We start from the raw sequence: 27,537 nt of genomic DNA, 5'->3' as shown, positions 1-27,537 counted from the left end.
TTATATAATGTCCAATCACTGGGTTACACACCTGAAACTAGTATATATTGTATGTCAACTGTAATTGAAAAATAAAAAAAAATTATTAAAATAAATTAAAAATGGTCCATCTGCCTACACTTACCTTGAATGGAGCTTACAGGACTCGACGTTGCTCTGGGTGAGTCAGTGGTGAGTGAGTGTGAGGGCCTAGGACAGTGGTCAGCAAACTCATAGTCAACAGAGCCAAATATCAACAGTACAACGATTGAAATTTCTTTTGAGAGCCAAATTTTTTAAACTTAAACTATATAGGTAGGGACATTCCTTATCGAGGTAGTGCCCGCACGTGGTCTTCTGTGGAAGAGCCACACTCAAGGGGCCAAAGAGCTGCATGTGGCTCCCGAGCCACAGTTTGCCGACCAGGGGCCCAGGGCGTTGCTGCGCCCCACTGTGGATGTTATTACACCGCCCCGCCAGCCTCCCCCCCCCCCCACTTCCTTCCAAGCGGGTCAGAATCAGAGCCTGGAAGCCATCAGCGCTGCTCCGTGGACAGGGCTGGGGGCAGGACTGACTGGGCGGACCAGGGAGAAGCTGGCTGGGGCGTGGCTCACACAGAGTGGCGCTCAGGGGGGAGGGGAAGGGGCCTGCGGGTCAGCAGCAAGAGGAAAGCACGATGGAGAGAGAAAGGGCCAGAGGGGATGGCTGTGCGGCGTGGCTGCTGCATGTTGAAGCAGGGGTCAGAGCAAGGAACTCTGTGCTACTCATAAAAAAGGGGTGTGGGGGGCGTTTAACACGAAGATGGTGTAGAACTGAGTACTCAGTATTTTGACTTTGGAAATTTGCTTTTGCTCCCATCAGCCCTATCTGACAGAAAAGGCTCTCTGGCACGGAACTGACGGAGGAAAGAAAACTTACCTATGCTTTATATCACCACTGCCTGAAAATACTTCTAAAGTCCAGGGACAGGCTGGCCCCACAGGAAAGCTACCCCCCCCACAGGAAAACTTCCATAGAGTGGCAGTGGAATGTCACTAGGTAAGGTCGCTCCCGTGAACCTGCGTCCTTTACGCAGAACCTCAGGTCCTCAACACAGAATGTACAGCAATGTTCTCTGAAGACCGTCAGGCTAGGTCTGGGAGGGTGTCGTGACCTGTGTGCAGTGCTTGGGGGGGGGGGGGGGATGGGCTGTCCTGTGCCGGAACAGGTCAGCGGGTGACTGACCTGGGTGTAATAACCCGTGCCCTCAGAGCTGAGGGGCTGGAGTGACAGGGAGCCTGCTGCCAAGCCCCACAGGCACTGATCCCGTCAGAGAAAAAGAATTCCTCCTGAAACACACACCCTACTCTTCCCATCATCCATTTCTTACAGGAAATTCAGCTTCATTATAATCTTACGGGAACGCCATCCTATGGATGGTCTGTCGCTGACCAAAATGTCATGAGTTGCTTGACAGTAATTTGGGAACAGGTCAGGTTGACTTAAGCTGCCAAAATTCAACCACGTCTGACCCACAAAAATGACAATTCCGGTGGAGACCGAAGGCTTGGGCTCCAGGGCCAGACTGTGGGCGGAAACCCATCACTGTTAATCAATGTTATGGGTTGAATCACACCCCCACCCTCTGCCATTCATATGCTGATGTCCTAACCTTCAGAATGGGACCTTACTTGGAGATAAGTTCTTTATAGAGATAATCAAGTTAAAATGAGGTCATTAGGCGGGCCCTAATCCGATATGACCGGTGCCACCATGTGAGGGGAAATGTGAACATAGAGAAAGGCATAGAGCAGGGGTCCCCAAACTATGACCCGCGGGACACATGCGGCCCCCTGAGGCCATTTATCCGGCCCCCGCTGCACTTCCAGAAGGGGCACCTCTTTCATTGGTGGTCAATGAAAGGAGCACATTAACCATCTCATTAGCCAAAAGCAGGCCCATAGTTCCCATTGAAATACTGGTCAGTTTCTTGATTTAAATTTACTTGTTTTTTATTTTAAATATTGTATTTGTTCCCGTTTTGTTTTTTTACTTTAAAATAAGATATGTGCAGTGTGCATAGGGATTTGTTCATAGTTTTTTTTATAGTCCGGCCCTCCAACGGTCTGAGGGACAGTGAACTGGCCCCCTGTGTAAAAAGTTTGGGGACCCCTGGCATAGAGAGAAGACCATGAGGAGAGGCTCTGGGAGAAGACAGCCAGCTCCTGGCCCAGCAGACAGTCCTGGAACAAGTGCATCCCTCACAGCCTCCAGGCACAACCAAGCAACTCCACTAACACCTCAGTTTTGGACTTCTAGCCTCCAGAACTGTACGACAATATAATATGTCTCTGTAGTTTAAACCACCTGCACTATGTTACGGCTGCTCTAGAAAACCACTATAGCTGGTTATCGCCCCAGGCAACTTATTTAACCTCTCTGAGCCTCTACTTACTATCATCAAAATGTGGATCATAATAGCACCTACCGGCATAGGGTTGTTTGTGAGTTGAACGTATGCACAACAGTGCCTGACACAGTGAGTTCTCCATACATATTCGCTATCTGTAGTCTCAGCTTTGGGTCAGGGCCCAGGGAGATCTAAATCACCTTCAAAGTACATTGGATACAACTTAGAACAGCTCAGTAAGCTGAGAAGTTCAGGCTGGCCCAATCCTTCCAAAACTAGGAAGGTGAGCCTGGGACGCACTCTAACAGCCTGGAGTTCTCAAGGGGACACAGAGGCCGTAACTATGAGGTAACGCACACCCCGTTGTGTTGCCATCTTCAGAAGGCATCCTTAGGGACCAAGGTGGAAAAGCTAGCAATGCCCATGAAGAATGCATCATTTAATATAACTGCTTAATTTCTGACTGCAGGCTTTTCTTTTCGTCTGGGCTCAACTCTTGAGAAACACACACACACACACACACACACACACACACGTTTTTATGCAAATGATTGCAAGGCAGGCAGGAATGAATTTTTGTGGGGTTTTTTTTTCCTCAAATTTTATGCGAGTTTCTGAATTGAAATAGTAATATAACCCAAACCAGATCTGTGCAATTCTTGAGATCTGGCATAAAACAAAACACACAGCATAAAACAAAAACAGCAATTCAAAAAAGCTGCTGTTGAGCCCTCCTGACAACCAGGCCTTTCTGGTGAACAACTTCCGGGGTCACAATTCCCACAGAGCTCCGTGCCTGAGAGGAGACACTGCTTCCACTGCGGCCTCAGGACTGGCGCCCCCTGCAGTTGTGCAGCACAGCAATCCTGGTGACACGCCCACATCTAAAACTGACTGCATCTTACAGGAGAGCATATATTCAATCGGTGTTAAAAGAGAAAAAGGATTTTCAAATTTATGATTGAGTGTACTATGCTGCTATATTAATCTATAAAAAATAGCTATTACTGTAAAACAAAAATTTAACTGTATTCTAGAATTTGCTGATTGTAGGCCTTCCAAGTGATGGTCTTAGAACCCTTACAAAATTAGAGAATCATGACGACAATGTAATCATTCCTTACCATTAAGAACAAGCTCTCTATTCCCAAATGAAAGAATAAGAAAGAATTTCCACAGAGAATTTCTATTTAAAGTTTTTATGTCTTGAATTTACAAGTATATGAATCAAATACTGTTTTATTTGAATAAAGAAAAAACTAGGAATATTCCCTGTTAAAACTATTTTTCCTGCTTCTACCCATGCATTTTCAAAAGCTTCGACTGAAAGTCAGTGATATGGATGATGATCATTTTATTTTGCAAGTCCTAGTTTAGTGACTGCTATTTTCAATTGGTTCCACTAGAAATCTGTAGGGGTCACCTGAAAGGGACAGGGTTGTGATGTATATTTTTTAACATTTGCATGTCCTATCAATTACAGATTCCACTCTGAAAGTTCACTGGAATTTGGATTTTTAGAGCTTCGAGGACAAAGATAAGTTTTCCATCCAAGCAGACCCCTCTCTTACCTGACTACCAAAAGGAAATGGGTTTGCCTGGAAGTTAATAAAGAAAGACAAATAATCCGACAGTGAAGAACATTCAGAGATCATGATATGCTATGAAACGTAAGTTAGTTTATAAGTTGCAAGAGTGGGTTCCTGTCAGAGTTTTTAGACAGTACTTTCACACATATTAACTGGAAAACTGAAAGAAGGAAAAATCACTAGAGTGGGGGGGGGGGCTCGATATGGTAAATTACTACTTACTCAGAAACAGTCTGTCTGCCTTCTCCCCAGGACCGGGTGCGTTCCCCCCACCCCTGACTTTGAGTTTGGCCAATGAAATGTTAGTGGGCGTGGCAAGACCAAAAGGTGGAAGAGCCCTGGCACAACCGGGCAGGCTCTCGATGCACAGAGTAAGACTCTGCTTGCCCCCTTTTCCAGAGATGATGGGGCACAGGTGGAGCAGGGCCAGCTGGCTAGGACCTGCCTGAATCAGCTGAGTGCTGGAGAAGCCACAGACGCAGGAGCTAAGTAAATGTTTACCGTTGCCTGGCTCTCATGTTCTAAGATTGTTTGTAGCAAACGGAAACTGATTCAGCCAACTAATGTCTCTTCTCGGTTGAACGAAAAGGTGGGGGAGGGGGGGCGTTTGTGTGTCGTGTAAGCTCTATGTCAACCTAGGTATAGGTTGCCTCCAAACCAAGCTGGGAAACTGGCGGCCCAATCATGTGTTTTTATCTGACCTGTGTGTCACTGGCATCCACGTATTAAAATGTACACGGCACACAACTGCCAATATGGAGGGCAATCTAGAGGTGCCCCCTAAAATTGAATTTCCAGATTCTCTTGAAAAATGAGAAGATTTGGCAAGTCTGGCAAGGCCCTCCGCTTTGGGGGGAAAGAGAATAGCACCCTGCAGCTGAGCCGTGCGTGGGCTGCGTCTCTCCAGACTGGGCACGCGGGCTTCAAGCTCATCACCACCCCCACTCTGCTCCCAGCACCAGAGGCATCGAATGCCGTTCACGCAGCAGCTGGGCTACTGTCTTCTTTTTATAATAGCTAAGAGAAAACACTTTATTTTTTCTTTTACGATGAGCTCTTAACTAACTTACCAATTATCATATTCTTAAAACTCATCGGGCCGTGACCTAAGCGTGCAAGGTATGCTTATTTTTCCATCACGCTCTCTGTAGTCGAATCCCTTAGGATTAAAGTTTCAGTTGCTTCTGACTCGCTTTGCGTGAATCACGATGCTGGTGTATTTAACGAAAGTTGTGTTGCAGAGGTAGAACGGAATCTCGGTGCTTTCCGCCCGAATTCCTCACGGATCCCTATTGAATTTCCTTTTTCTCAGTGCCCATTAAAAAATACATTACAGCTGAAGAAGGCAAATTATTTTTGAAGTTACATGGGTGCCTTTATGTTTAATTACAAAACTAAAGAAAAGTTTCTGGTCAGTTTTGGCAAAGATTGTTTTTTTGTTGTTTTTTTTTTTAAACAGGAGAGGAACTGTCCATTCGCAGTTCCGGCACAGCTAGGGCGCACATCCGTCTGGAAAGTGCAACATGCTTCTCCTGTTACCTGGGAAACACGTGGTCAGGTGCTCCATCAGGGCTTCTTGGGTGACAGGTTTTCGTGCGGAGTTCATTGCGGAGATGGCCAAGCAGAGGATTTCCCCGAGTGGAATGAACTGAGACTGACTGATGGGAGACATACTGATTGGTGATACATCACCTGCAGAAAGACAATTTTCAAGTGAGCAGCTCATCAGGAGACCCAGCCATCTGTCACACGCACAACCTCGCACATACACGCCCCTCCCGTGACTCTGACCTAGCCCCTGTATTACGAGTCCGGTGGTGTTGTTCACACAACCACAGCCCGCCCACTTGGGTAGAAAGAGTTCCGCAGAACAGGGGAAGCACCTCAACAAACACCCGCCTTGCAAACCTGAGCACTCTTTTAAATAAACACATTATAAAAGGCTTGCAACAAGGAGACTTTGAGAAATAGCCTCCGTTTTTTACTAACTTGGAGCTGATTTACGTATTAACTGCCATCGACATCTCCGCAGGTGCACTGTGGCAACTTGAGAATTCATTCATTCAAATGGTATGTGCCCTTTATGGTCAGGTATCTGCTGGGACTTGGGGACATGCATAAAGCTCCTTCCCCAACGCATCTCTGCCCTCAAGGAGTTTCTATTCAAGCAGAGGAGAAAGACAAGCAGAGACCAAAGTTCACGAGGTGCCCCAGAGAAGGCTGAACACCAGCTCTGGAGCAGAGAGGGAGGTGGGGCTGGGGCTGAGACGCAGGGAGTGAGAGGAGGTGTCTGGAGCATAAGGGACCTGCACACCGAATCCAGTGCCGGAGGCGGAGTGTGGCCGGTGGCTGAGAAGGGGCGTGATGAAGGGGGGGGTGGACCAGCCAGCAGGTGTCCCTGGGGAGTGGTAGAGAAGGCCCGCAAGGATGCAGGCACAGCGTCAGGTAAGACCTGAGTGCTCACGAGGGATGGGGAGCCATGGAGGGAATTTAAGGAGTGACAAAGTCAGGTGTGAAATCAGAATGACGGCTGTAGGCCGCCTAAAGAACGGGCCAATAGGCGGAGGAGCAGGAAAGGGTAGGTTACACCCACGAGGGGCGGGGCCTCCCACCCGTTTGCATCTACCAAGAGCAGTGGAGGCCAGAGACCCCACAGCTGGGGGCTAACTGCGGCTCTGAAGGAGGGGCCCACCCCCACCTCCCACCCCCAGCACTGCAAACATATCTTCGCTCCTGCCATCGTGACATGATTTTCAAGTTCGTTCTGTGGATTCCTAGAATTTCCAGGAGAGATTGGGGGTGGTGGTGCCCCCAACAGAGGGAGAGAACGGGAACATCTGTGCCAACACATGGGTGCCCCGTTTCATACTTGGGGGCTCTGTAAATTTCACTGGAAGAAAGGCCCTATAGAAAGAGGGTGAAAACTATCAGCAAAGCAGACGATCTGTGAGCTTCTGAGTGTATTCCCACGGGTACTTACATAACCTCTCCTCTTTCGTTTCTTAGGCATGATCTCTCTCTCTCTTATAATAAGCCACCATGACTAGCCAGAACCGAGACTCAGGTCACCCCGTGGCATCAAGGTACACCTTCCCCTGAAGGTGTCTGGGCACACTAGGGTGGGCCAGCCTCCTCCCTGCCAGGTGCTTAAAGCTGTGCCCAGTGCAACCCCCAGTTTGCTGGGAGCCCAGAGTCCCTTTGGGAAAGAACATGAACCCTGTTCTGACTGACTGAATAGAAATGTTTGACGGATGACACCAAGGCAACAGGGCTGGGAATGAGAACCAGCAGATGGGGGGAGGGGTCCTAACAGGAGCACCAGAGGAAGCAGCAGGACCCCAGGGTCAAAGGCCTGGACGCCCCACCCCAGCTCAGTTCAGTGCCACCCCCTGCATCCCTTGGGGCTCCAATCACCTCTGCTGAGCTGCCATTCTCTGCAAGATGGGTACGAGGAGAGTAGAACATTTCCCCCCAAAACCAGACAAGAGCATGGAGACTCATACTCCAGCCCAGAACAGGAGGTCAGCAGGGATAAAAATACACAGGGACGAGGAACTGGCCTCACTGGGAACCCACAAGCTTGTGGGGTCTGTGGACTGAAGTACCATAAAGAGAAGACCTCGGAGAGATCCTTGTGTTTGTCAGGGTCGCGGTGGGTGAAGGCCAGACCACAGAACTCGGGGCGGTGATGGTGGATGTTTTACTCACCGGCCGGTGAGGCTCGATTCCTAACGGTGACTTAAAAATGACAGACTTATGGGCCCTGGCCGGTTTGCTCAGCGGTGGAGCGTCGGCCCGGCATGCGGGGGAACCGGGTTCGATTCCCGGCCAGGGCACATGGGAGAGGCGCCCATTTGCTTCTCCACTCCCCCCCTTCCTCTCTGTCTCTCTCTTCCCCTCCCGCAGCCAGGGCTCCATTGGAGCAGGGATGGCCCGGGCGCTGGGGATGGCTCCTTGGCCTCTGCCCCAGGCCCTAGAGTGGCTCTGGTCCAGGCGACGCCCCGGAGGGGCAGAGCATCGCCCCCTGGTGGGCAGAGCGTCGCCCCTGGTGGGCGTGTCGGGTGGATCCTCGTCAGGCGCCTGCGAGAGTCTGGCTATCTCTCCCCGTTTCCAGCTTCGGAAAGGTGCAGGAAAGGAAAAAAAAAAAAAAAAATGACAGACTTATGTGCGCTGGGACTGCCTCAGTGGGCAAGTGTGCCACTCCCTGGGAGAATAGATTTAAATCTTTTGAAAAAAACCCCACAAAACTGTTGTACCCGTAAGTTCCAACAAGATCTTATTGTAAAGACAAACGTGTAACAGATGAAGTGGCGGGGATGGCGAAGGAGTGGAGGTGGGGAGTCTGGAGCTACAGCAGTTCAACTGTCCTCTCCCCCCCCCAGGGCTGCTCTACAGAGCTCTTCCGCAATTTCTTCTCCGTCCCCCCACCTTCTACAGGCGAGGACAGCCGCTGAGGTCTGGCTTCCTGAGCAGCTGCTAGGCTGGCCAAGCGGATGTCCAAGTCACCTGGAGTGACTCTGTAAATCAGATGAAAAGAAAGGCAGGTCAGCCGGCCGGGGGGAGGGGGGGTCCGAGCATGCCTCAGTACCTTTGAACTGTGCACCACTGGGGAAGGGAACACCTTCCTAATTAAGGACTTCTCAGAAGATCTTATGATTCTTTTTAAATGCAGGTCTGTTATCTGATTTTGTATCAGTTACAAGGGAACTTGATCTCCCTATTAAGAAAAAAGAAATAACTTAGCAAAATGAACGGGTTTAGGTCACGCTTGCCCTTGTGCTTTTAGCCGAAATTACTTGTTTAGTTTAAATGCCTTCTTCTGAGCCGATTTCTTTTCATTCATGGCGGCCAAATGGAAGAGGCTGCAAGCTCTAAGTGTCTGAGTTGCGTCTGCTTTGAAAACGCTCACTTCCACTGTAATAAAGAACATGTGCGATGACTTTTAACTCAGGACCTGGGACTAAGTGGAATTTGGAGGCTCTCAGTGACGATCTCCACATCATCTTGATTTTAGACTCTGCACTTTTTAGAGGAATTAATGTCCACTCCCTCCTCACCCCCTAGCCCCCTCCCCAGACAATTCTGTTTACTCGACGTCCAGATACTCTACTCTGCTCTCCCTCCAGCCTTGACGCTCCCTTCTTCACAGAGCCTTCTTAGAAGAGTGTAAAACACGCCACTTCCCTGCATGACTGCCAATTGCCCCTAGGAGACTGGAACGCCTCACCGGGCCTCCCAGGGTGAGCCCACTGGTGTCAGCCCACTGCTGGGACACTCCCCCACCACTCACCAGCTGGTGTCGGGGACTCCCTTGGTGGTGTGGAAAAACCACGTCCACGGAAACTGGTACCAGACTCTTACCAAGCTCCCGCCTTCATCTCTGAGCACGTGCGTGTGTCTGTGTGTCCTGGTACTGCCTGCCTCCACCACGGGACTATGAGCTCCTGGACAGACAGAAACACGGACGCCACGTTTCTGCCTCATTCCCACCGTGTAGAACCGTGCAGACTTTCACCAGATGCCCAATAAATGCTTGTTGACTGAATGAGTATCCACTTATAACATTACAATCCGAGGAGTTTCTCAGGGTATTTAAAGGATTGTGATTTTATTCATGTATTTTGCTCAATAATTGCAAAACAAACAAAATTTAATGAGACCGAATATTATTAGTTTATAGGCAATTTCCAAGACTCCTCTTATTATTAATAATAATTCCTCCCAAACAGAGAAGTTGCCATAAAAAAATAATTCTATGCTAAGTGATGGTTAGAATGTGCGTTTAAGATCTATACTAAGGAAATCATTGGTATCTCTCAAACGACATAACACATTATTCAAATTTACCACAATAGTCTGTGGATCTTATATCAGACCAGCTCAATGAGTCAACTGTCGCTGTTAAAATACACGGCTAGAAAATTCTTCCAACTGGACCACATTTACGGTCAAAGGAAACAAGGGAACATAAATACTGCTAAAACATTGTTGCTCATCATAATCTACAGAAACTACCACATATGAATGGCTGCTTGTCTATAATTTACAGGCTCAATTTTCCTATTGTCAAAATTAGTTCTGAACACATTCACAATGACAACTCATTGCCAAGCTCACAGTGGCTTTGGAGGCTAACAACTTCTTTCTAACCTGAAACAACAATTCCGTCTTATTGTTCTAACAAGAAGGGGCACACAGGATTTATTTCCGCTTTACTTTCTTACAAACATCCATTCACGCACAGTCCTCAGGGGACATCTGTCACATCCAGGAGTATTCAGATAAAACCAAGCACTGTGCCTTGGACGGAGTGAGCCCTCAATCCATTTTCTGGTAAGTGAATTTAAAACGTGAGGAGACATGAAAATATTACCATGGTAAGCAAATCTTTCTGATTTTAAGAACATTCCACATGGGATTTAAAATACCTAGGTGAACGTTTTAGACATCGCCTTCATTTAAGATACAAGGTCAGCTGGGCAGCATGGGGACAAAGAGGAATATGCCAGGTGGTGACGAGAGTGGTGGTGGTGGTGGTGGTGGTGGGGAGACCACAGTGGAGGTGGAGGGGCACGTGCAGAGCACGGAGCAGCAGGCCGAGCACAGCAGGGGCGCGGGGCACCGTGTGGCAGAGAAGCAGAAAGCCAGATGCCGGCTGACCAGAAGGCTTCAATCTTATTCTTGATGCTAATAAGGAACCACCGCATGTATTTATACGGAGGGAATACATGACACACTATAGTTGTGTTAGCAAATCACTCTTGTGCAACTGCAGAGAACAAATCAGTGACTGATACACTCACTCGGGCAACTGACAGGGAGGGTCCGGACCACTGGCGCAATTATGCAGATGTGCTGACTTCCTCTGTCTTTCCCTGTCCGCAGCTAGTTAACCGCCTCAGAAATATCTCTATCCTGCTCAGACACTTGGACTATTTAAACCCCTCTATCTATTCTCCCATCCAACATTTTCCTGGTTACTTTAAGCTGGATTTACTTCAAAAATTCTCTTTCACATAATTCATCCTTTCAAGAAATACACCCTAGTGCCAATGCCATTAGGTGCTCGAATTTCAAAACTGTCTCGATCTTGGTTCTATTTAGGAGGGGGGAGGAACCCCACAAACCATACTGTAATAAAGTGCTGTCCTTCTGGGATGTCATTTTCTTCTTCAATCATTCAGTTGGGTTTCTCTGTGCCCAACTTTGCATGTGAGGGAGGACAACCCGACCCCTAAGACGTGATGTTCACGACAGCTTCCCCTCATCTCCTCCGGGAAGGCACCCACAGCTTTCCAGAAGAACCCCACTAGAAAAGCAAATGTAAATCTATTTTCTTCCATTTAAAGTTCCCATCTTCATACTAATGTCTAAGAGAAAGAAAGCCATACTTTCTCTACCCGATCCACATCATAACAACCTATAACCTTGAAAGTACTCTGAAGTCCATCTTCTATTTTAGGCTCCTTTAAATAATATGGTGTTTTTGCCCAAGCACCATCATTCCTGTTTTCCTGTTTATTTTTAAATACAGGGGGCCCTCAGGTTACGACAGTCTTGACATACGACGTTTTGAGTTTACGACGCTCACCCCCATACAAACTTAAAAACATTGAGATGTGAGCATTTCGGCTTACGCCGTTAGTGCTGTACTTTTTTTTTTTTTTTTTTGTATTTTTCTGAAGCTGGAAACGAGGAGGCAGTCAGACAGACTCCCGCATGCGCCCGACCAGGATCCATCCGGCATGCCCACCAGGGGGCGATGCTCTGCCCATCCGGGGGGTCGCTCTGTCGCGACCAGAGCCACTCTAGCGCCTGGGGCAGAAGCCAAGGAGCCATCCCCAGCACCCGGGCCATCTTTGCTCCAATGGAGCCTCAGCTGCGGGAGGGGAAGAGAGAGACAGAGAGGAAGGAGAGGGGGAGGGGTGGAGAAGCAGATGGGCGCCTCTCCTGTGTGCCCTGGCCGGAAATCGAACCCGGGACTTCCGCATGCTAGGCCGACGCTCTACCACTGAGCCAACCGGCCAGGGCCTGTACTTTTTTTTATATTCATTTTTTTGGTCATTTTTTTCTGTTACTACAGTACAGTGTACAGGACAGTATATGTATGTCCTTTTCCTTTTTCTGTGCCTCAGCTGTGTTTTTCTGTTCTAGAATATGATTTTACAACTGTGTTAGCATAGGTAAGGGATTTAGGCTAGACCAGTGGTAGTCAACCTGGTCCTTACCGCCCACTAGTGGGCGTTCCAGCTTTCATGGTGGGCGGTAGCAGAGCAACCAAAGTATAAATAAAAAGGGAGATTTAACTATAGTAAGTTGTTTTATAAAGATTTTGTCTGCCAAACTTCGCGAAAATCCAACATAAAGTACTTGGTAAGTAATTATTATTATATGCTTTAACATGCTGTAACTCTGCTTTATAAATCACCATTACTGTGGAACCGGTGGGCAGTTAGAAAATTTTACTACTGACAGAGATACAAAAGTGGGCAGTAGGTATAAAAAGGTTGACTATCCCTGGGCTAGGGTGTGTTTCGACTTACACTAAAATTCGGGTTACATCCCTGTCCTAAGAACGGAACTGTGTCATAACCCGAAGACCCCCTGTATTCTTTTTCATTGTAAATGTCAATTTATTCTGTCCCTTGGATTGAACGATTACTTTTGACCCTAATGAAGTTCCTGAACCAAAGCAACCTCCCTGTACTTACAAATTCATTTCTGAAGCTGTGCACTATTTGTAATTGTGAAATTCCCCATAGAAAAACTCAGGGGATAGTCTGATAAGCGCCCAGTCTCTTACAGCAAAATACAATGACCACTCTGCATCTGGCTCCTCATCTGTAAGATGACAGTTTGGATGAAATGACGTCAAAGACTCCTTCAGGCTCTCAGGTGCTCAGATTCTAGATCAAGACAGCAGAGTTCTGGCGTAAAACCACAACAGAGAACTCTTCCTTAGCTGTGCTTCCCCCTTGCTGGAGAAACCGTTTTAATGCCCATCCAATCTGAGAAAACAGGCTTTCGTTCTAAAGAGAAGAGCCAAATGTATTGGCTATGAATTTTTTCCCCCTTTAATAAAGACTTCATACTTTACTCGTTCTAATTCAAAGTCTTGCTCGGCTTTGCTCCTTGGGACCAAAGTGAGCCTGTTTTCGTTCTCTGAACTGCCAAAATTAACACGAAAGTTAAAATTATAGATGCCAATAAAATTACCACATGTAGTAGATACCGCGCCTCATAAAAACCGGTCCAACGTGCCTGTAAAATGCGTAGGGGCACAGCGACAATACCACTCTATTCCTTCCAACAAACCCGTCACAGAACTACGAACGGGCCAGGTTTTACCTTAAATACCCTGGGGCCTGGGGAAATCATAGCTCTCTGAGGTTAAGAAAACAATTTCCTTGATGCAAAGCATTAGACAAATCATGTGTTTTACAGTTTAGTTCAATTTATTAACCCCTACTTTACGTATGAATGTTGTTTGGTTCTTTTAATGGACGGCGGACTGCGGTGTTTTCTCTTTACGGTTGTTCTGAAGAAACCACAGGCTCCCTTCCCGTGCACCCTGGCGGACCCACCCCGACACCCTTTCACGAGGGCGGGGCACGCAGCTCCCAGGTGCCCACATGCTGCGACGAAATCTTAAGCAGCTCTCCCGCGAAACCAAATTACTATACTTGACTTTCGAATGTTTGCATTTAAAATTTAAGAGAGAACTGCCATTGAAAAAAGGCACTTTCACCAATTTGTGGTATGTTTGGTTTAAATGCCACTGATTTCATAAATTTTAAGGCTGAGCCCTCATTGTAATAGTCAATGGAGGGAGAGTTGACATACAAAGGAATTTTAGGACATTTAGAAATTCTCGAAGAGCTTCTCTCAAGTCTGAGAATGTTTTGTTTCGACACTTGATGGGTCTCTTCAAGAAGGTCCAGTCCCTAAGCTATTATTTGAGTAAACTGTTTTAATTCAAAGGAGAATGTAAATAAGAAGCTCTCATTAGTAATACTCCAGTTCATGGTGCCCCTTAGCTCTGATTTATTAAGAACCTTCTAACAAGAGTAGGATTAAACAAGCAAGGGGGTATATGCTGTGTGCATGTGTGTGAGTGCACATATACACGCATGCATGCATGCACACACAAATGGGTTATGTCTACCACATCACCTGAATCTTTCTGCTTATCAGTATGTTTAATGCAGAGGTGCCTAATGCAGCCAGGTGAAATGACAAGTTGACCAGCTCACTGGTTTATAACAGAAACACATCGTCTTCCCCAGTCTGCATGTTTTCATCACTTATATTAGCTATTGCTCTTGTTACTGTGATCTGATCACTGATAAACAGCTGTCATGAGATAAGCAGAGACAGACCAGCCAAAAAAAAAAAAAGTGGAGGATCAGGTAGAGAAAGGCAGCCAGTGGACATGGTGGGTGAGACTCCCTTAGCCAAGGAGCCGACTCCCCAGTCACCAGGATGATAACCGACATCCTCTCTACCATCAGCAACGAGCACTTCTGGACCATTCTGCTATTGTGGTAGATTCGTAGCTTAAAAGTTAGAGTGTAAATAGAGGCTATCAGCCCAATTACACCTTCAAACCTTTGCTAAGGTACCTCATTATAATCCAAGTGTGGTATGTGCTAGGCCCTAAGGAATAGAACCTAGCAGAGTGCTAGTCACACAGCAGGCACTCAAGTACGTTGAATAAACAGGTACTGCACATGGAGATAAGGCAAGGCATACCTAACTGCCACGGTGCTTTCCAGCAGCAGCTGCCACCGTGCTGTGCAGTCCCTCCTCCAGGACTAAGTTGGTGCCGTTTACCACAAAACACAAAATGATGAAGACATTCTAGTCCTCTTGGACAACAACGAATAGGATCTCTCCGATAGCATGCCATTCTGTAAGGCACTGGCTAACAAGTTCCTAGGCAATATGGTGTCTTCCTTTACTTTATTAAAAGCCCACCACGAAGAATGGAGTCCAAACTCCCCTTTTGTCAATACTTCTCTCCCATCTCCACTGTAATATCAGACCCCAGCCTAACACTAGAGGCATCTTAGATGCTCAGGTGTCCATGGATGGCGTTTCTCAACTATAGTTTCCCAAATCCAGAGTCATCTCGTCTCCACTTTGTGAGACTCGCCATGGCGGTTTCTCAAAACTGTGTCCTTTGCTTCATCTGTTCAGGTATCACAATTTTACTGTGACTGATTTCGGCAAAATGCAAGTGTAACAGAACAGGAAGGCCAAACTAAAGATAGTTTGAACATGTGTATGTTGATGCTACTGACTCCCCAACAACTAAACACTCGGCCACCCCTTCCCACTGCCATGGAGACGGCTACGGAAGAGCCGCACAGTGGATGGAGGGACGGAGCACAGGGGGCAGGGCAGACACACAGAGAAAGCTCCCGGCTCACTGCACCAACCAGCAGGTTCTCTCTCCAAAGCGCGGCATTACCAGCGTATGGGAGAGGCCATGAACTTGGTTGTCAAAACCTTAGGTTCAGATGCCACTTCTGATCCTCATTAGTAGTGAACTGTGGAAAATTATCTGACTTTTTGAGTCTCAATATCATCTTTTATAAAGTGTACATAGGGATGTTTGCCACAGAGTCACTGAGAGGACTGAACGATATCATGGGTGTGAGCACTTACACTGTCTCTGAGACTTAATAAATATTTAAGAAACGGTAATTCCTGTTAAAATTGCCTTCCCCAAGCCTATCTGAATTTATTCAATATACTCTTCCTATGGTGTGTGAATTTTTACCAATAAGAAAATCATCTGGTTCTAAAAAGAAACCTTTAAAAAAAAAAAAACAGCAGAAACATATGTGGGAAGGCTAAGAGGGCAGAGGCCAATGGTGTTTCTTACACTAGAATTAATTAGTGTAGTCACATTGCTCACCTCTTGATTCTTATCTGTGAGCATGTGCACTGAATGAATAAAATATTTTAACTGGGAGGCAGAGAAGTTAATAGTAACATATATGTATGCATGCATATATATATACATATATATATGTGTGTATATATATATATATAAAAACATACAGCATTTCGGATGTGTTACTGGGCCAGGAGATAATGGTCTTAAAGCAAATGAGAAATATGCATTGTGTAAGAACTTTGGAGAGAGAAGTGCACTGTGGAAATAGGAGAAAATATTAACAGAGTTACAAAAATGTAAAAAATATCAAAGAAAGCTGGCCTTTTTCAAAATTTTGATTGGCCCAATCTTTTACCTAAAAAAGAAAAAGGAGGCTCTGGCTGGTAGCTTAGTGAATAGAGCGTCGGCCAAGTGTATGGATGTCCTTGGTTTGATTCCCAGTCAGGGCACACAGGAGAAGTGACAATCTGCTTCTCCTCTCCTTCTTCTCCTCTTTTTCTCCCTCTTTCCCTCCTGTAGCCCGTGGCTCAATTGGTTTGAGCGTGGCCCTGGGCGCTGAGAATAGCTCCATTGGAGCATATCAGTCTCAGGTGCTAAAAATAGCTCAGTAGTTGAGCATTAGCCCCAGGTGGGGTTGCTAGGTAGATCCTGGTTGGGGTGCATGCAGGAGTGTGCCTCATTATCTCCCTCCTCTCCCAGGTGTAAGGGGGTGTTGGGTTGATCCCAGTTGGGGCACAGGGAAAGGGAAAGGGAAAGGGAAAGGGAAGGGAAGGGAAGGGAAAAGAAAACAGAAACTAGCACTTAAGTACTCTTAGTCCTAAAGATCAATACATTAGGAATTAAATAATTTCTGATGAGCCTGGTATGCCAATAGCCATTTGGTTCTCTCTTCTAAGGAAAATATCCAGTAGAACTAAAAAAAAAAAATTCTTTCATACAAACGTTCAGAATTTTGCATATTCCCTACTTAAGGACGTCTTGTCCAACAACAGCATTCTTCCAGTTAAGTAAACCGTAGTCAATGTCCACAGTTAAAGGCTGACTTTTACATTTTTCTTAACAGCAGCAATCCACAAGCTGTGTGGAATACTGTCTGTAACCCTATCTCAGGTAAGAACAAGCATCACTTCTACGGTTACGTAACTCTTAGGTCTTAGCATTACACCATGAAGATTCTTAAAATGAACAAAACAAATCATTCTCACACTTTATGACAAATTAACACTTTTTAAACTGCCTTTCTTCTTAATCTGCTATTTACCGAGTGCTTTCCATGTTGTATGGCCAGTAGTCACAGCTGTTGTGGCCATGCAGATGCAGGTTCTCATTGAATTTGGGCAGACAGTAAAGAAACAGGAGAGCCAAAAAAAAAAATGGTGGGCCATTCCTTTATTAACGTCTCACATCGGCTGACGAGCAAACACACAGGGCTCCCAAAGCCACTGACACATTCTCCGGTTCCACAACCAGGAGAATCTTCTCCGGTTCCTCCTAGAATCAAAAGCCCCACCAGTCTCAGTGGCACTCACAACGCCCCTCAGGTCTGGTTCCCCATCTGCACCCCTTCTCTTTCCCTGCCAACATGGCTTCTTCCTCAGCACTCTGCATCCTCTCTGCTCTCACTCTGCAAATATGGCTTCTCTCTCTTCTCTCCTCCTCTGCTTTTCAAAACTTTCTGCAAGCGAAAACCTCTCCTCCAGCAATGGCCCTTCCCAAGCAGGAAGGTAATTTGCAATTTCACAGATCCACATATACCTTGTGCTTCCCAGCTCCCAATGCAAACTATAAGTGAGCAAACATAAAAATCGTATTTTACAAACTTGTTTGACTAACACATGTGTAGGAAACTCTAGGTGATGTGAATTGTAGAAAAAGGCATAAATACTGATCCCTGCCTTCAATGAGCTTACAACTCAGGTGCGGAAACAGGATATAAATGTGTGAGAATATAAGCAATTATAACACATTTGAATTACTCCTTAAAATACCCTTAGATGAGATATAACAAGAAAAATATATGAATGACTAACAAATTGTCACAGAAATTTATTAATATATATCTATTTATACACACACACACACAAAGGAAGAAAAATTAATGCTCTAAGAGGACTAAAGAAGGACCTCTAGTTGGGAGTAATCAGGGAAAAGCTGTCTGTGGGAAGGAGACTCCAAACTCGGTCTTTAAGGATAAGCGGAATTAATGGGTATGGGGCTATTATGTCATTATAGTCTCAAAATATTACGCTTACACTTTTCCTGACCATGCATCCTTTAAAACTGACTCTGATTGAAGGTGTAAAGCGCTGTGCCCACGGAGGAGCCATCCGTGACAATGAGGAGGGACACAGGCTTCCCCTTCCTTCCGTGACAGGGTGAGTTATGGGATGCCTAGGAAAGCGAAGAGCAGAGAGAGGTTCAGGAACCCAGCCAGCATACAGTGCGCACTGTTTTTAAATGTTCTCATTATGATCACAAATTACACAAGGGATTTAATACTCTCAGAAATGCCTTTCATAAAAAGTGCTCAAGCTATAAATTTGATGAGGTGGTAAAACCATGCTTTTAGATGTGCCAAGTTCCACTTTGGAAACGGAGCCCGAAATCTGCTTCTGAGGACCAAACTTTAGCATCTCACTATGCAAAAAAAGTTAAAATTAAAATTAAAAAAAGATTTTATGTAGAAAGCCCATGGATGTTGTAAGAAAACAGCTCTGCCGTAATCTGAATCCTCAGACAGACTAGGGTGAAATATGCCTACTCAGTAACGTCGGAAACAGTCGTGGGCAGATAAATCAGGCATTCTTGGATGTTACAGTGTGTTGCATGCAGGTTAACAGGCCAAATAACACACCACATTTCAGAGGCTAGATTAACGGAGAAGGAAAGTTTTCAGATAATATTTACTGAATGCCTCCATCAGAGGAGTGAAGAGATGTTACAGCTGATGGAAGACGGAAGCTGTATTTCCTGTTCGAACATCCTACAGCTGTCGAACTTTCTTCCAGTTCTGAGGTGACACCCAGGGACAAATCACCCTGGCAAGGTCGCATCTGGAGGGCAGCCCACAAGGGAGGGACATTGGCACAGCTCAAGACTGAAGCTGTGGGAGATTTTAACAGCGAGACCGCTTCTCAGAGGGGCTACAGACATGTTACCATATTTCTCTGCACACAACAATCTGGAAAGAAAAGCAGTGGCAACCTACCTGACCCTTTCTGGACTGGCTCCATCCCCCAGGTAGCTTTGACGCTAAAGCCCGGTGCATGCTAGGGGGTTGCATCCAGGCGCAAGACGGAGCCAGTAACAGAAACGGACGACCTAGGATCTGGAATAAGAAGAAAGAGTCAGCTTTTGGGTAACAGCATCTGAAATGAGCATTTCAGATTGGCTACTGAGGGCACATGGAGCAACAGGAATCTGGGACTTTACCTCCGTAAGGTCTACTTTTAAAACATGAGCCCCAGAACTCTCGGCTCTTCTTACAATTCAGGGCTGGAGATAAGGGTAACCAGTTCAGTTCAAAAGCACCTTGAAGGGGCTTTCTGCATGGACTTGGCGTGTTAACGATTTTAGGGGGAAAAAATCCTCTTTACCATCCTTTTATCCTATCTATCTGCGTGGCACAGCGGGAACGTCGCCCCCTGCCCGTCCCATATCACAGCCACCACCCCACTGCAGTGCCTCGGGAATCTGCAGTGTCACTTCTCTTCTGCCTTGTTCTCTGCAAAGTGAAGTCATAGGGATGGAGCAGCCAACCTGACTCCTCACTACCCTGCCCAGAATCCTTTGTGAACTGGAATGAGTCATCGCTCCAAGAAAAGCTCCAGCCTCTGGTGTGTGCCGGCTCCTTTGTGCGCTGGGGCGAGGCTGGGCTGGGAGGGCGCCCCAGGCCCCGGGGCTGCCAGGGGCACGTCCCCCTCTCTAAGGGGCCCGGGGCCCCTCGCACGCACCAACACCAGCTCTCACTGTTTTTAATCATTAAAACGCAGGGAGAAAAGGGGCGCGCACATACCTCTGGATGCTTCAAGAAAAAACACATACATTAGAACTGATCTAGCGTCATATACTCACCAGCTCATTATAAACCTGACACATTCTCTCTCTCTCTCTCTTTTAAGGCTGGCTTTTCATTGTAATGAAGGACGAATCTCCCTCCTGTGTGTACCAGGCCATTCTACTACTGTGCACTGGATCAAAGTTTAGCTGCAGCGAGCTATTTGTCACAAATTCCAGTTGCATGCAAGTCCCTGCAAGCCTGGCTCTCCTCGCAGCCGACAGGGCCGGCAGGCGGCAGGCTCGCAGCACAGCCCGCCCGCCCGCCCGGGCAGCTTCCGCCGCCGCCGCGCCGCCGCCGCCGAGCAGAGGAGCGGAGGAGCAGAGTGAGCGAGGCGGCGCGGGGAATGAGGTCACTATGTCAGGAACTCGTTCTCAGCGTGAGGTTTTCCTGAGCTCACAACACAACTGAAACCCACAGTGGTATGATTCATAGGCTTTTTTTATATCGCTACTTCATCTGCCTTAAAAAATGTCTACGTCTAAGATCAGTAAATGAAAAATAATCCATTACATATCGGTATAAAAACGTCCCTTTGAGGCACTGTTTGTAACACACCGCACTCATTATCTGCTCCACGATGGACTCCTGCATATACACGTGCACATATTGTGTTTACACACACACACACACACACACACACACACACACACGGGCTTATTTCAGCAGAACCATACAGAAAATGACTTGAGTCTCTATTTAGAGCTCAAGAAACAACACCAACATTTCAAGAGGAAAAGGGGGGAGGTGTGAGTTGGGGGATAGGACAGAATGGCAGGGAGGGAGATCAGCCATCACAGGAGTAATCCGGCGAGAAATGAATCCTGCTGTGTCGGTAACAGCACCGCCCCAACTCCCCCAGATGAAATAATTCCAGAGCAGGTGCCTCACACTGTGTGCACTCAGAAACCAGGGGGACGGCAGTAAATGAACCCATCCTCAGAAACTGAACAGATTTGGGGGGCAGGTGATATTGGTATAGCCAGTTCTCCTAAGACCTCACGAATACAGCAGCTAAGCTACCATGAATGCAAAGTGCAGGGTACAATCACAGCTGGGAAGAGCGAAAATGTCACAGCCCTCTCAGGAAGCCTATCCCAAACCTCCTCCAAGCTCAAATCCCTCCAGAACCATGTCCTCTCTGAACAGCCGGGACTTAGCCTGTCTTCAGCACCTTCTCCCATAGAGCGCTGGCCTCGAGCAAACAGCATATACCCTCCGGTGTAACCCCTGCACAGAGTCCTGTCCTACCCTCAGAAAGCTGGAAAAATGTACAACCCTCTTCTGCCTGACAACTCATCTAATATCTACAGATAATAGGCCAGCCCCTCGTTCCAAATGACCTCTTCTGCAGTTGCGCAGAGTTTGGGACACTTAGTGAGGAAGCATTCTCTGTGTTCATCCACAGATCAACTGACAGTTGGTCTCTGCATTGTTAAAGGCAGCTTCTCTAGCTCCTGTAACCACACTCTCAAATCCTCTGCCCTGGGATGGGGGGCGGGAAGGGGTGGTTCCATCCTTGGCTCCCACCCTGGGGTATGCGTTTCCCCCCCTCCCACTTTGTATGAAGAGTGGGAGACCCTCCAGCTGAGTCCTACCCATGGCCCTATCTCCTCCCTGGCTCTGGGCTCCACATTCACATGGTTCAAGGAGGCAGTAGGTTATTGGCTCTTGTGCCCACTGTTAACCCCCAAAGAACTTCTTTAGATGCACTGCTATTAAATCAGGTCTCTATTATACACTTAAAAATAAAAACCCACCAATATGTCTTGTGTGTTTTATCAGAAATGGTTTCTTTTTTTATTATTATTATTATTTTTTATTTTAGTGAGAGGAGGGGAGGCAGAGACAGACTCCCACATGCGCCCCACTGGGATCCACCCAGCAAGCCCACTAGGGGGCAATGCTCTACCCATCTGGGGGTCTTGCTCTGTTGCAACTGGAGACATTTTTTGCAACCAGAGCCCTTTTTTAGCACCTGAGGCCAACTCACTCCAATCGAGCCATGGCTACAGGAGCGGAAGAGAGAGAGAGAGAGAGAGAGAGAGAGAGAGAGAGAGAGGTGGGGGGGGCGAAGAAGCAGATGGGCACTTCTGTGTGCCCTGACTGGGAATCAAACCTCAGATTTCCATGCACCAGGCGGAATCCTCTAACACTGGGTGAACCAGCCAGGGCCAGAGATGGTTTGTTTTTGGTTGTCCTTTGTCACATGTGGTTTTCCCTCATTTGCTATGCCTCCTCGGTCCTCCTCCATTCTGTGGATGAAGCCTGTGGCCCCGTACCAGGACCTCTGACCCTGGCAGTTCAGCTTTACCTAACGCTCTGAGTTTGGTTGTGTCATTAGTTATAAATCCACCTCCCACAGCCCCTTCCTGCAGACAGTCTGATGGCCCTCTAGTCCAAAAGGGTGCCTAACAAACACTTGCACCGTCAGAATGCAATGATGTACCTATGTAACAAATGGACAAGAAATGAACATTTATGATTAGCTCTGGGGATGATCTAGGTCATTGGACCACTTCTTGACAGCTCAAAACCCAAGTTTCCTTTATGACACAGAAAAGGTTCAATAAGTAGATAAAGGAAAAAAAAATACTCAAAGAGAAGGGATGGAAAAATACAAAGAAAAATGTATTCAGACTGTTTAATATCTGAACACATATGCTTCTATTATAGGCCTACTCTGCCCATATACAGAAACTCATCTAAATTTTACAAGGACCCAATAAGGTAAGTACCACTGTCATCTTTACTTTAAAAAGAGCCTCACTGCCTTCCTCAGGCTCCCACTGCTGGGAAGGGCTGAGGCAGGATTGGAATCTGGGGCCCCAGAGTTGGTGCTTTTAACCACCACACATACAACCTCTTGACTAGTATAATAAAATAACCACCAGACACAATTTAAAAAACAAAAACAAGCCCTGGCCGGTTGGCTCAGTGGTAGAGCGTCGGCCTGGTGTGCAGAAGTCCCGGGTTCGATTCCCAGCTAGGGCACACAGGAGAGGCGCCCATCTGCTTCTCCACCCCTCCCCTTCTCCTTCCTCTCTGTCTCTCTCTTCCCCTCCCGCAGCCGACACTCCATTGGAGCAAAGATGTCCCAGGCGCTGGGGATGGCTCCTTGGCCTCTGTCCCAGGCGCTAGAGTGGCTCTGGTCCCAACAGAGCGACGCCCCGGATGGGCAGAGCATCGCCCCCTGGTGGGCGTGCTGGGTGGATCCCAGTCGGGCACATGCGGGAGTCTGTCTGACTACTTCCCCGTTTCCAACTTCAGAAAAATACAAAAAAAAGAAACAAAAAACAAAAACAAAAACGAAAAACCTGGAGTATAACTCTTTAATTTAAATTGAAGCCCATTCCCTTTGTTTACACATGAGGGCAGTGAGGTTAAGGTCACAGGCCGGGTCCCTTTAGTGGCAGTATTTACCCAGTTCGACCACCAATGGCCTGCCCTCCAGCCTCCAGCCTCCAGCCATCGACCACACAAACGCGTGTCACTGACGGTCAAAACCATCACCGTAAGATCAAGTCGTGGCCCTCTCAACAGCAGGAATGGACACCGACTGGCCTCCCCCCAGACACACAGGCGAGGGAAACGCTCTGAGGTTTTAGATCAGTCTTTGATGGAGAGATAAGCTCAAGCATCAACCACAGACATAATGAGCAGCCCTCCTCTTCTCCTCCGTGCTGTCTGCACCTGCTAATCACAGCTGCAGCGTTCCAGCGAAGACTTACAAACATCACATGGGACGTCGCAGAGGCGATTTGCTCAGCTGATGAGGTGCGGGCAGAGGCTGTGCTTGGCATTTGACCGGTTCCTTGGTGAAAGATTAAATAGAAGCACCATGCGGTGACACAGTTCACCAGGACCTTGACAAAAATGCTTTGATAGCTAATGGTGTAACACAATCTTAGGAGCTACACTACTGGATAAAGCAGAGAGCAATAAATACCCTTAAGTCAATTAAAACAAACACCCTTAAATCACTGGGTGCCTAAATGCGAATGTGTAAGATAGCTTAGATAATGGAGAGTATGTCCACTGGTCCATACAAACTTTCCCATGAACCAGTGACATGGCCTCTACTCTCATAAAGCTCATCACGCAACTGAGGCGACAAGATATTCTCACACAAAACGCACAGCGGATCCGAGGCAGTGTTAGTCAAAAGGGAGGAACAGGTAACAGGCAGCCCTTAGAATTCAGGAGGAAGGACCTGGGCTGAAACAGAGAGGGAAAGACAACCTTGACCTAGACTCGCGAGGTGAGAGACAAGAGAAAGGGCATACCATCGGTCCGAACACGAGCTCCATGAGCAGAGGGATGCTGTGTGCTTTGTGTTTACAGATGTGTTCCCGAAAAAATGCCTAGCCAATGGGCGGCACCGAATAAATGTGTGTCTAATGAATGGATGAATGAATGGATGACCTGGACAGAGAAAGAAAGGACCAAGGGATGGGGGTATTGATGGGGGGACATGAAGAAACATGAGGTGGGCCTGCCTGGGGCGGAGGGTTCACACTGGGGAGGTGAGGGAGAGAAGGCAAGAAGCGTGGCCCAACAGCAGATAAAGAATAGTCTTTAATGGGTAAGAAAATGACCCACCTTATATTTGCAATGAATTTCACTTGGCACTTGTTACAGCCATCAGTTAAGTCTCCTCCGTAAGAAGCATGACCCCTGCACGTACCCTGCACTCACACGTATTTATAAGCTTATAGCGGCTCGTGTTGACCATCTGGTCAGATGTTGCCCTCCTCCCCCCCACCCCCCAGGAACTTCTCTGCCCCTCTGTCACCAGGCAGAAGTCTGTGAAAATATGGCAACAGGAGAGAAAGGAAACCCTAGTCTGTAGCAACATTATACTAAAGCTGTCCTAATTCAATGTAGTTCAAGTCAACACACATGCACTAAACACAACGTGGAAGACACTGCTTGCTGCTGAGGTCAGACTAACGAGGGGGAAGTGACAGCATCTGTGCTCAGTCCTGCATCCACTTCTGAGTCGCCCTGTGGTCATTCGGCAGGAGGAGGGAAAGAGGACCCTGAGATCAGAAATAAGACGGTTATTTTTCCTATAAGACAGGGATGGCCAGGAAACAGGGCGGGAGCTGGCCAGGGCTTCAGGAAGGAGGTGGCCCTTGAGGGGAGCCCCAAAGATGAGAATGTAAGAGGGGAGGGAGAGAAAAGCAGGGGTTGTTTTGCCAGGCAGTGAAGCAGTATGTACAGAGACAACCTGGGTTAGAAGGACAGACGTTCTACAGAATGACGTGCTCACCGCGCGTGGCCAGCATGATAGGATACAGGAGGGAGGAGGGTAGAGATTAAGCCAACGAGTCAGGCTGACGTAAGATTTGGAAGAACATGAAATTGTAGGAGAAACGCATTCCAGGTTTTTCCAGGGGAGCGCTGCTACTGAGGCGAAAGTGTGGGTTACTCTGGCAATAGGGTATCAGGTGCGTCCAAAGGAAAAAGACTATTATTGGGACAAGGAAAGTGCCGATTGTGAGATCCGAACCAGGATGCAGAGAGTGCTTAAACAAGCATCCGAGCAGAACACAGAGACAGGAAATAATGGTTCTGGTTTCACAAAGGGAATGTCCAAAATTTCCAGCATGAAATATTAGGATACTATCAGAAATTCACTTCCAGAAGTATCATGTACACCTAACACCACTTGCCCCTAATCTATCCAAGAGACTCTCTGCTTTGGGGAGAGTCTGACATTCGGAGTAGTGCCCAGGGCAGAGTAACAGTTCAGGTTGAGAAATAAAGGGAGGGGGAGAAAACCCCTGAACCGAACCCCTGGGCATCAATAACGGATCAGACTCTCCTGGTTGCATGAAAGCTGATAAAAAAAAGACACAAATTAAAAATTCAACAGAAGTGGGCCCTGGCCGGTTGGCTCAGTGGTAGAGCATCGGCCCGGCATATAGAAGTCCCGGGTTTGATTCCCGGCCAGAGCACACAGGAGAAGTGCCCATCTGCTTCTCCACTCCTCCCCCTCTCCTTTCTCTCTATCTCTCTCTTCCTCTCACGCAGCCAAGGCTCCATTGGAGCAAAGTTGGCCCACGTGCTGAGGACAGCTCCTTGGCCTCCGCCTCAGGTGCTAGAATGGCTCTGCTTGAAACAAAGCTACACCTCAGATAGGCAGAGCATCACCCCCTAGCAGGCTTGCCAGGTGGATCCCAATCAGGCGCATGCAGGAGTCTGTTTCTCTGCCTCCCTGCTTCTCACTTCAGAAAACACACACACACACACACACAACAGAAGTGGTTTTAAAAAGAAACAAACAGAAAAATACAAAGTTTCCAAGGTCTTTTTAGCCCAGGATTTACTCAGTTCAGTGCATTTCTGTTATGGTGGGGAAAAAATAATTTCAATTAAAGTTGAATTAGATGCAACAGATAGAGACGAGGAAACTAAATACGTAAAGACCAAATGCCCTTGGTATCCCTGCAAGTATTACAGAGCATCAATATGAACGCCAGGTGAAGAACAGGGCTGCTCTGTTATTCACTGAAATGCTCAAAAGTCTTTGGATCAGACCATTTCTCCTAGGATCAGAACACAAAATATGACCTTGTTGAGCTTCGGGAGACACTGAAAGTCATCTAGTACAGTAGTAGTTGACCGAAGGTAACCCTAAGGTTCAAATGAGGAAGATGTCTTGCTCAAGGTTGCAAAGAACTCATCACAAAGCCAGAACTGGCACCCAGGCCTCCTAATTCTCAGTGCAGACATCCTTCCGTTGCTCCACAATCCTTGGTGAAAAGTTTACTAGAAGAAAATTAAACTCTAAGGCTTCTCCGGATGCCCTTTGGTAGAGATATTATAAATTAAGTAGGCAGATGTCCAATTTTCCCTACTGCACCCACTAAGGTAGAAATTGTTTTTCTGCCCTTAGTTCTTCTAATCAATGTCCAAAGAAGACAAAGAAGAAAAAGATGAAGGTAAAGTGGGAAAAAAACTTGAGAGCCTGTGAGTTTTCGGTAAAAAAAGACAGATTTTTTTTTAAAATCTGAAGTTCTGATATTAAATGGTAAGGAAACTGGGAAAGTACGGAAAGTGAGACGTCACTCTTCTCCTTTGGAAATTCACGACAGCAGCATTCGGACCTGTGGACTGCTCATTTCCAACCTCCTGGGTAAAAGCACAGCTGAGTATATGTCGGACATTCCTACTTAGTAATTCCCACTGCGGAGGAGAGTAGCGTTGTGTCCAAGGAAGCCCACAACATGCAGGACCAAGAGCACCTTGTTTTAGAGTGTCCCTGACACTCATGAAGCTATAGATTATGTACTCGGTAATTCATTGCTCTTTGTCTTAATAGCAAAATTTGAAAAAGACTGTCTTCGCTGAACACTATTCAACATTACTTTCCAAATGTTACAAGTGGCCCAGCCCTCCAGCCAGCCTGTCCACGCTGACCGTGGGGTTGTATAAACCTGTGGAGCGAGCCCCGCCCCTGGAGGCAAATGTGCCCCCAATTTGAGAAGCAGCGACTACATCTGAAAACACACCTGAGAGTGGGATTTCCCAATTAGTTTTCAAAGTTATCATTTTAAAGACATAACATTATTGAGCCCTAAGAGCTCTTTTAGCTGGAATTAGTTAGAAG

General features: G+C 47.0%; 1 protein-coding gene across 9 annotated transcripts in view; it reads right to left on the bottom strand.

The window, feature by feature from the left end:
- The window catches only part of STOX2 (storkhead box 2), a 213,663-nt gene that overhangs the window by 11,427 nt on the left and 174,699 nt on the right, over positions 1 to 27,537 (bottom strand). For 8 of the 9 annotated variants that reach the window (XM_066237982.1, XM_066237980.1, XM_066237985.1 and 5 more), the window contains one exon: positions 5,497 to 5,649. In XM_066237982.1, the coding sequence (XP_066094079.1) occupies positions 5,497 to 5,649 (153 nt within the window). Of the gene's footprint in view, positions 1 to 5,496; positions 5,650 to 19,070; positions 19,143 to 27,537 lie in introns of those variants that run through there. The other variant, XM_066237984.1, reaches the window with a different exon arrangement.

Source organism: Saccopteryx bilineata, chromosome 6, assembly GCF_036850765.1.
Source record: "Saccopteryx bilineata isolate mSacBil1 chromosome 6, mSacBil1_pri_phased_curated, whole genome shotgun sequence".
Lineage (NCBI taxonomy): Eukaryota > Metazoa > Chordata > Mammalia > Chiroptera > Emballonuridae > Saccopteryx > Saccopteryx bilineata.
The sequence above is the reverse complement of the archived record's forward strand: the minus strand, read 5'-3'. Positions and strand labels throughout refer to the sequence as shown.